Source organism: Acanthisitta chloris, unplaced genomic scaffold (genome assembly GCF_000695815.1).
Source record: "Acanthisitta chloris isolate BGI_N310 unplaced genomic scaffold, ASM69581v1 scaffold40018, whole genome shotgun sequence".
Classification (NCBI taxonomy): domain Eukaryota; kingdom Metazoa; phylum Chordata; class Aves; order Passeriformes; family Acanthisittidae; genus Acanthisitta; species Acanthisitta chloris.
The window spans coordinates 373-10,539 of record NW_008689391.1 but is presented as its reverse complement, the minus strand read 5'-3'; the positions used below and the strand labels follow the sequence as shown (position 1 = coordinate 10,539).

The 10,167-nt window shown below is 39.5% G+C and overlaps 1 protein-coding gene across 1 annotated transcript; it reads left to right on the top strand.

The window, feature by feature from the left end:
* Window positions 1–89: 89 nt before the first annotated feature.
* Window positions 90–9,612, top strand: LOC103808587 (tRNA (cytosine(34)-C(5))-methyltransferase; the record flags this gene model as incomplete). The annotated part of the gene is made up of 8 exons (XM_009081378.1): window positions 90–238; window positions 357–462; window positions 1,281–1,352; window positions 4,218–4,302; window positions 5,142–5,334; window positions 5,728–5,802; window positions 6,878–7,008; window positions 9,539–9,612. Coding segments are annotated over exons 1-8 (885 nt in total), but the record flags the coding sequence as incomplete, so codon positions are not given.
* Window positions 9,613–10,167: the final 555 nt, after the last annotated feature.

The window sequence follows — 10,167 nt, the reverse complement described above, 5'->3', positions numbered from 1 at the left end:
CACGAGGTGTATATACCATCCCCATGGCAGCGGGGCCGCAACAAGGCGGTCTTTAAAGTCTCTTCTAACCCAAACTGACCAGTGATTCTATGATTCTCCGCCCGGTGTCCCTCTGGGCATCTCTCCCCTGCAGCCATGCCAAAGAGATCCTCCACTGCTTGAAGGAAAAGTACTTCCGAGAGCTGCAGGACCTGGAGGTGGATGGCCAAAAAGTGGAGATGCCCCAGGCGCTGAGCTGGTGAGTGAGCTGGAAGTGTGATGAGGCTCCCTGGCGTGATAAGGATCCCTGGGCATCCAGCCCAGCCTGTCGGTCTCTTTCATCTGCCGCTGCCCTTTGCCCATTTCTTTTCCCCCAGGTATCCAGAGGAGTTAGCTTGGCACACTAACTTGAGTAGAAAAATCTTACGCAAGTCACCACAACTGGAAAAGTTTCATCAGTTTCTGGTCAGCGAGACAGAATGTGTAAGTTTTGGGTAGATCTTGGGGCTCTTTTCTTTCGTATCCTGTGCTTTATTTAAATATGTTATCCGGAGCAAACTGTGATTTTTCTCTCTGAAGCTAAATAACTCAGAAAAAGGTGGATTTTATATTGCTCTTGACGGTGATTCGTCCTATGACTTTGGTGCATAACTGCAGCTCTAACTATTTCTCCTAAGCTAATAGCATTTGTTTTGTTATTGTTTGGGGATGCTAAAATGAGTCCCTGTAAAATAACTAGTTACTGTTAGAAACCAGATGTTCAGACCTGGTAAAAACTATGGAAACTATCGACCAGTCAGTTTCACCTCTGTGCCTGGCAAGATCATGAAACAGGTTCAAAGCCAGGCTGGATGAGGCCTTGAGCAACCTGGTCTAGTGGGGATGTGTCCCTGCCGATGGCATGAGGGGATTGGGACTGGATGATCTGTAAGGTCTGTTCCAACCCCTAGAATTCTATGATTCTATGAAAAACTGCACATGTGTACGTGACAAGACTTAGCTTAAGTGATGGATGTTTTTCCCTGGGTTGAAGCCAGTTTCTTGTCTTTTTTTGAGCAGAAACTGCATCTGCAGAATCGTTATAATTGGAGTAAATATGCAGTTATCAGAAGTTAAATTGAGTAAAATACTGGGGGTGTTTTTGTTGTTAGATCTGAAAAAAATTAAATTATATATTCATAGTAGTGTGTTTCTGACTGCTTTGTTATTTCACTGCATAGCAATTTAAAGCTCTTCTTGCAAAAGAAACACATTCTTTTGTGGAATAAGAATGAACTTCATTTCTTTTTTTTCCTTTCAAGGGAAATATCAGCCGTCAGGAGGCTGTTAGCATGATCCCACCTCTGCTGCTTAACGTTAGCCCTCACCACAAGGTAACTCTAGGATATACTGTGTACAAAAGCTTTTTCCCCGAAGACAGTTTGATTACACCACTAATCACAATAGCACTATCAATGCTGATACACAGTTCTGTTTCGTGTTGATATGTCTTATGCTTTCTGCACATTAATAGCAACACTTGTGTTCAGATCACAAACAGGCTGTCAATGGAACATCTGCATTTTCTGCTATGTGTAGTATCCTGTGAAAGACAACTTAGGTCTTAAGTAGTTGCATAATCTTAATTTCAAAGTGTAAATGTGTTTATCTGTATCTGAGTTATGTATTCATATTTCAACCTGCTGTTAAAGTTAAGGTGACTGTTCTTAACTTCCTATTCCTTAACTTCCTATTCTCCATCACACTGTGAGCGGATGTAGTTTTCCAGATATAAACGATAATGTTCTCTACCAGGTAGATTGCACTCTTCTGTGCCTTCTGAAGAAGTTGCAGACTTCTGTTCTATACATCTACAAGGCAAAATAATTTGGGTGAACCGGAACATGTTGGTGGTGATGGCTGAACACTGTAGGGTGTTAATTTTAGGTGAGATGTCTAAGGAATGCCCATATTTCCTTGTGGCAGACTGTAGGAATGGGGGTATCTGGTAGCAAACTTTGTTCTAACCTTAGTGGTGTTTTCATACTCTACTCTTGTTTGCAGAATTAATCTGTCAGTTGACCTTAATCGGTTAAATTAATGAGCTAGTTGCCTTACTTTCTCAGGCCATGTTGTGTGCTTTCTTGCACACTTGCTTAGAATGCACAGGGCTGATGGAACCTTTATGTGAGGCAGGGTCTTCTCATCTCTCTTAGCTGAATAATGAATTGAAGGACTCGGTCTTGATCTGTCACAAGGTGCATTCTGAGTTTTGTCTAGAGTTGAACAGGCAGTGAACATGTTCACCTTACTGTAAAGCACAAATTGTGGGGATATTTCTGCACGCCCCATACTCACATTGCATGTGGTAAGATTTTGGGAAAGGTGAAGGTTCTGCGCGGGGAAGCAAGCGGCCGACTCCGTGTGGGTGATACAGCAAGCTCCATCTTTATTGTCCGACAGGCTCTTTTTTATACAGTGCAGAAGCAGGTGTACAATTATCCATCACTTTTAATTGGCTAGGCTCTAAAGATAGCATTCAGGTACTCCCCTCACTCACAGCTGCAGCTGTGAGGCTTATCTCCTGCTTTCCCAGGCTTGGGTGCATTCCTAGCTGTTTTTCTCGAACCTGTTTGTTTCACCCTCAAGGACGAGTTACCCCTGCCATCTGCCCAGCTGAGTTACTCCCTATCTCTATATAAGTTACTATCTCCAGAGCCTTGCTTGTACACACTGCATTCCCAGGTGTGTTCCCAGGACTGTGTCTGTACGTTCCCAGGGGACTGCGGCCTAGCTCTTTTTGGCCTTCCCCAGGATTATGTCCCCGCTCTCTTAGCCATTCTCCAACAGTAAGATAGCAGTATGTAGGTTTTGTGTTGAATGTTTAACTTTGCTGACTGCATTTCAGCGAGCGTTTTCCAGAAATGTGTGCAAGATTTCACAAATCAGACTCAGAATCAGTTCTTTATCCTCTCTTGTGGCAAGACAGCAATTAGCTGCTGTAACGATGCCTTGGTTATAATTTATGACCTTTTATGGTCCGTAGTACCTTAGCTTCTGAGCTCCTTGTTATGACAAGAATTGCAGGTTCCTTTTCATGCTGAAGCTGCATGTTCTGTATGTCATGTCTTACATGCTGATTCATCTTGCACAATGATGAGCTTAGTGACTGTCAGACATCTCTGTAGCTGTGTTCATTTATAATCTGTCACAGTTTAGCTTTCTCTTATCATCAGTTTGCTGGACAATTTTAGAGCATGTTTAGCCTTGTATATTTTTCATTATCCTTTGCATTATCTGCAAAAGTAGAAAACAGCAGCATGACAACTGTTACTTTGTTACTCTTATTTAGTAAGAGTGCTTTCCACATGCTCTCTAGAGCTTTTGGCATTTCTCTGGGGTCTGTCTTCTGATTTAGTCTTGTTCAAGCCAGGGGCTTGCATGAGAATCTGAGCAGATCCGTTCCCATCCTTTATCCTCTTGCATGATTTCAGCTAATTTTTACTGGAGCTAAAGGTCCAGGAGATAGACATAGGTTTCTGAAAGTCTGTAACCAGACAAGAGGAAGGACTCTGAGCTTCCTTACTTGAGAGGGCAGTGTTAGATGTGAAGTGTGTTGCTGTGAAAGTTACCCTATAAATGACTTGATCTCACGCCAAGTTCGTGATGAACCAGGAGGGAGAAATGCACTAGAAATCAGGTGTTGGTGTCTGTGCTGTTTGGCTGCCTGAGGGCGGTTCAGACACTTCCCAAGTGCTTTTTCCAGGATACAGAAAGAGGTTTGTGCTGCCCTGATTTTTTGCATTAAAATGCATATGTGTGGGGAGGAAAAGCAGTTCATTCTTATAAAATCTATGTAATCAACAGTCTCTGATTAATTTACTGATAATTGCTTGAGTGTAACTTTGCCCTGAATATGTGTGTTTATAAGTAAAGTTCCAGTTAACTTCAGTTGGAATTGCTTGTGAGTTGATGAAAGGGCCACATCCCTGTATCTATATTAAAATTTCTCTTTCAGATTTTATTTCAACTGATTTATTTCTTCCCAACAAACTAAAGTCCTTTTTATGCTTTAGACCCTCAAAGATAAAACATACAAAGAACAGGACTGTACTTGTTTTTTCAAACTGGTGTCCAGAACAGTCATAATTCTGCAGGTGTATGCAAAAATACTTAATTTAAACAAGAACAAATAGTAAGTTTATCAAATACTTAAAAAATACAAGGCAGGACCTTTTTTAACTTTCTGGTGTTTGTAGGTTCTAGATATGTGTGCTGCACCTGGATCTAAGACTGCACAACTCATTGAAATGTTGCATGCAGACATGAATGTTCCTTTTCCCAGTAAGTCTGGAAAACTACTAAAAACTTTTGTGACTTGGAATTTTTGCTTTTTCTTGTAGAAGATTATGTTTAATACCACAAATGAGTAACTGCATGTAACTATATATTGAATTCCTGAAGTGGTTGAGTGCTAAGAGATGAAAAGAACCCCACTGTTGGTTTGAAACCTCATGGGCTTCTTTGGCTTAAAGGAGAGAGATGGATTGTGTGTTATATATGTATGTATATTATACATAAATATATATATAGTCATTGCAGTTTGGACTCCAGTACATGTGATTGGAGCTTAATTTTTGTATATAAATCAAGGATATTTAGTAGGTGGTGGTACATGAGCCCCTGTGGTTTAGTGGTATCCTGCAAACACTGGATTAAGCTGCTTTAGCCTTAAAATTATTGTGATTTTTATCTTTTCTTGTAAGCTTGAGAATCTTTGCTCTCAGTTAGATGCTCACAGAAAATACTGCCCATTGAAATGGTAAAGGTGTGGGACAGTGTGGATTTTTTGTGCTGAAAATTTCCTGGTGTAGGGGTTGTCTTTGGTGACAGTGCAGGTTTTCTCTGTTATGAGGGTTTTACTTGGAGAAGTTGAAGGGTCCTTGACTGTGTCATACTGCTGCTTTGTGGAAGTTAGAACTTCTGAGGCTAGGACACATCCGTTAAACCTCAACATACTCTAAGTTATTCTATGCTCAGTAAGGGTGCCTCTATTCATAAGCAGTCTTAAGTAAAAACCTCTAGTGAAGGGTTTACACATCTTTGAACATAAGGTAATAAACGGTGTAAAATTATTTAGTTGTTGAATAGTAAAGCATCTTCCCACTATTTTATGTTCCCAGAGGGGTTTGTAATTGCTAATGATGTCGACAACAAGCGCTGCTATTTGCTGGTTCATCAGGCTAAGAGATTAAACAGTCCCTGCATCATGGTGGTAAATCATGATGCCTCCAGCATTCCTAACCTACAAATAGATGTTGATGGAAGAAAAGAGATCCTCTTCTATGACAGGATTTTATGTGACGTCCCCTGCAGGTACCTTGCATGTAAACTTTGGTACATGGATTTTACTACACTAAGTGCAGTGCTGATTTTTTGTGTGTTACAGAGTTAAGCTTTTTGAGTGGCTTAGTGAGTTATGATTTATAACTTCCAAAACAGGTGAATGCCTTAAACTGTCTTAGGTGTGGGAATACCAAATCAAGGTGAACTTCTTCATTCCAAGTGGTACTTAAATTTGGTCAGTTGAAGGGCTTCAGATTTTGACCTTAGGATACTGAATTGCAAAGACAGGGAGGAAACACAGTACAGCATAGAGAACTGGTTAACATGGGAGAAGGGCTGTTAATTTTTTGCTGCTGTGAGTGACTTTGATATGAAATGAGTTTTACTCACAAATAATACAAATCTGTTCAACCTCTGTTGCAGTGGAGATGGAACCATGAGGAAAAACATTGATGTGTGGAAGAAGTGGACAACACAAAACAGTTTGCAGCTCCATGGGTAAAAAAATGCTTACTACACATCCGCACTTTTCATTTCTTTCTCCTCCTTTTCCCACATCTTTAACATCTGCATGCATTCACATGTTAATATATGACAAAGCAGAGACTAGGAAGAGCCACTTCTCTCAAATCAAGAACTTACACACTGTTCAGAGGAAGTGTAGGGTTTCAGATGTGAGGAATGGAGTGTGTGAATCTAAATTGCTTGTATTCTTATGAATATCAGACATGATAATGTTCATTGAATTGGTTTAGACAGGGTAGGTAAGAAAATGGGACAAATCATTTGGCTGGGATTCTTACTATTTAGTCAGGTAAAATACTGTTGGAAAACACAATATCTTGTAAAATTTAATGTTTTAAAGTCTAGGATATTAGAGACCACACATAAACAGTTTCAGTTACCTGATACTGATTTATGTTAACTGATGATGAATGAGTACTTAGCCTAATGCAGGCACATGGTAAAATGCAGTAATTGAAAAAGAGATAAAAATGCTTAGAACATTTTACTGTGTGTTTGTAACAAGCTGAGAACGCTGTTGGTTACTGTGACTAAGCTGACCTGCAGTAACTTGTTACTGCTTGGCAACTCATTTAGAACTACATGTTTTATTTTAGCTGTAAGTGTCCAGGTGGGGTATAAGTTGGTGGTCCAACACAGTGGTACCTTTCTCAGGAGGCTGTGTTGTCCATAATATTTTGTAATAGATTGCTTCTCATTTTAACTTTGAATTTCTGCGTAGAGTCAGGTTTTAGGGTGTTATTTTTCTAGGGTTGAGTACTTTATAATCAATTTGATGGGGCACTAGAAAGAACAAAATTCAGAATGTTATGTTTTAAGTTATCCTGCATTAGTGGTAATGTTTGACCTAATTGCTGTTTGAATTTTATAGGTGTCATTTTGAGTGTGTCTGCAGTATAGACTGCGCTAAGCTGACTTAGTTTAAAACTGACTTTAATTTGTGTACTGGTGACAGCTGTGGAACTCTGTAAGTGCTGGCTTAGTCCAGCTGTATAGCTTCTTTCTGGTTCCTGGATGGTACCTGGCTAGACCAAGAGTGTTCTATTAGCTTGCAGTTGAGAATTGCAACCCGTGGTGTGGAACAGCTGGCAGAAGGAGGGAGAATGGTATATTCCACCTGCTCGTTGAATCCTATCGAAAATGAAGCTGTGATCGCATCTCTGCTGGAAAAGAGTCAAGGTGAGAATGTGAACTTGGACAGAGCAAGGAAATCTTTTTGTCCTCAGCCAAAAAAAGGATATGTGTACAATCATACTAGTGATAAGCTTAGTGTAGGTAATGTGCTCATAGTATGCCAAACTGCAGCAGTTTTTCGGTGCCAGTAGGATTTCATTAGTGTTGATATGAGCAGCTTCCTTAAATGGGCCTAAATCAGATGCAGATAAAAAACCTGAAGAGTTGTGTTAATGATACACAAAACATTTCTACAGATCAGTGGAACTCAGTCTCTGTTATCTGGCTTCTGCTGATTCCACTGGTTGGAGTCCATGTCTGACATTCATACTTCCTTTGGAAAACACAGCGTGGGACATTGCTGCTTTGTGCTGTAGGAGTAAATAGCCCAGAATGTAGTTAACCAGTTGGAGGAAGATTGTTGTGCACCAGCAGGTGGGAGTCACTGATACCTTTAGCATCATTTGACCCACATTTGGACGTGCCAGGAATTTTAATGTCTTTATGCTCATGGGTTTTTCTTACATTTTTGACTTGGATATGAAGGCTTACTGAAATTGCTGTTAAGTCTCCATCATCTGATGTAACAAGAGGTGGAAAAATTGAGATGAGCTGGGAAGGTGCACTGCATCAGTTTGTGGTAGTAGGGTTTAGTAGCCCATTTAGTAGCTGGTGCACACTGCTTCTTCTGAGTCAGCAGCCTTAACTTTGGAGACATCTAATTGGATTTGGTATGAAAAGTTTCACGGACTTTGTGAAGTTGGGCCTTGTACAGAGCAGAAGCAGCTGTATTGTTCCCAGAGCTGAGTTTATTCTGAAAGTCTGTAGCCTGTTTTGTGTAATGTTGCATTTTTTGTGCCAGTCACTATTCTGGCCCCCAATTATGTGTGAAATTTCATTGTCTCAGAAGCAGCAGCTTAGTTAAAATACTTGCAGATAATTAGGAATTGACAATTTCCACTCAAAGGAAATAATTTAGAAGTAGATTCCTTGATAGACATAGACATGTCTCCAGTAAATTATAGCATACTTGGCTTATTGGAGGCTGTACTAAGCCAGAGTTAAATTTAACAGTGTCAGGATTGGAAAGCAGTAAGGACCCATTTGGATAGGAGCACAAAGCAGTATGGATGTTAGTGGAAACCAGCAGTTGCAGCATCTGGGGCAAGTTCAGTAGTTGGAAGGAATGATCGTGACAGGCTGTGACATTCAGGTGTAAGTCTCTGCCCAGTGGAGATATTTTGAGGTTTACTTGGAGGCTATGATGTGTCCCAGCAAGTCAGTGTTATCCTTGGAGCTTGAACATAGGTGTAGCTAAAGAAGGGTGAGGTAGTGCAGTGGCCTGCAAGGGCAATTGGACCTCAAGGATTTGCTCAGGTCAGTCCAGAAGTTTTGTTGGTACTTCCTAGCACTGTGTTACATGGTTAGTTGTGGAGCAGATTTGAGATTCCTTTCCCCTTAGGGCTGAAGGAGTTAGGAAAGGCACATTTCTACCATGTAGAAACTAATGGAAATTGTAGTACTTCTGACAGACTCTTTAGTGCCTCATCAGTCTGATGTAGTCTGAGACATCAGCTGAAGTCATGCTGTAGGGACACAGGTGTATTCAAAGGATGGATGCAAACATCAAGTTTAACCACATTTGAAATGTCATTTTTATAATTTTGTCTATGAATTTGTGTATCACTTTTTCATTTATTTCAGACTTGCTTAAACTGTCACTGTAATGGTTCATCATGTTGAACAGGGTGATAATTTGTGTACAACATGAGGAAAGGCCTACCTACCTGTTAAATAACTTAAGTATTCAGAATCACATGAAAAGAATTGTTAAGGTTATTCTTCTCTAGAGAGATTATCTATTAAAACAGTAAATTTTTATATAATACATTCTGGACTTGGAGCAGCTTAAAGCTTTTATTCAGTAGATGAAGTTATACTCTGTTGATGTTTCTTGTAGTAATGTGACATGTTTTAGGCACACAGTCTTTTGTCCTGTTAGGGTGATAGTACTTACCTTGCTGTTAAACAGTTTGGTATTTTCCTTTCCATTTAAAAAATAATAAATTCTTTTTCCTCTCACACTGGAATATTAAGATTGTAAGTCCATAAAATGAGAATAGAAGGCATTTTTAAAGGCTTAGTTACCCCAAAAGTTATTCTCTGAAAAATACTTAATCAGTGCAGTAAATCCAAATGCTGAGTGAGAATAAAAACTTAAATGACTGCATTGCCTAGAACACTGCTGTTTAATGATACAGATTGCAGAGTATTAGTTTATGCAGCTGCTATAAAAAATATCTAACCATCATATTTTGGTTAATTTATAGGTTGCAAGCATTATTAACAATTTTTACCATCCTGTTTGTTAATTTACATGATAGTAATTGTATAGCGTTTTGTTTCTTGAAAGTTTTTAAAAGTAGTGTTCTTAAAATAGTCTTAAATCTTGAAGGAATCTATTTTTATAAAAGTCAGTTAGCAACGCAACTCTTAAATTCTGTTTTCAAGAATGTTTATATTCTTGGGATTTCAGGTGCCTTAGAACTTGCTGACGTCTCTTCTGAACTACCAGGTTTGAAGAGGATGCCAGGAATTACAAAATGGAAGGTACTTAACCTGATATTTCTGTGAAGTTCTTGGTCTGTGGTATAGCGCTAAATTCGGGAAATTTTGAAGTGTAGCATTTCACAATATTAGGTTGAGCTGAATTAATAGCAGTGATTTGATGTCAAGGGGATAGAGCTAAAATCCTTTCTGATGGTAAGTCCTTGTCTCCTCATCTGCTCCCCTCTTTCCTCTAGCTTTCTTTGCTCTGTCTCCTGTACTGTCTTGATATAATTCCCTTTTCTGTTGTGTGTATGTGGCCTGTAGATGGCAACATAATTTCAGCCACTTGTTATCCATCCTCCTCTGTCTTTACAGTCTGTGAATGTTAGATTCTGCAGTTCTTCACCTGGTTCATTTGAATAATTTGGAAGTAAAAGCTGAGAAACCCTTTCTGGAAATAAGCTATAAAACCTACGGTGATGTGACTAATCCTAGAATATTTATAGAATCCTGTATTTTGTTCCAGCCCTTATGTGATTTCAGTTCTGGAAACAGACTAGTAGGGAGGGGCAAAAAAACCCAAAGCTTCTTCAGCTTCCTGTTAAGACTATAGTC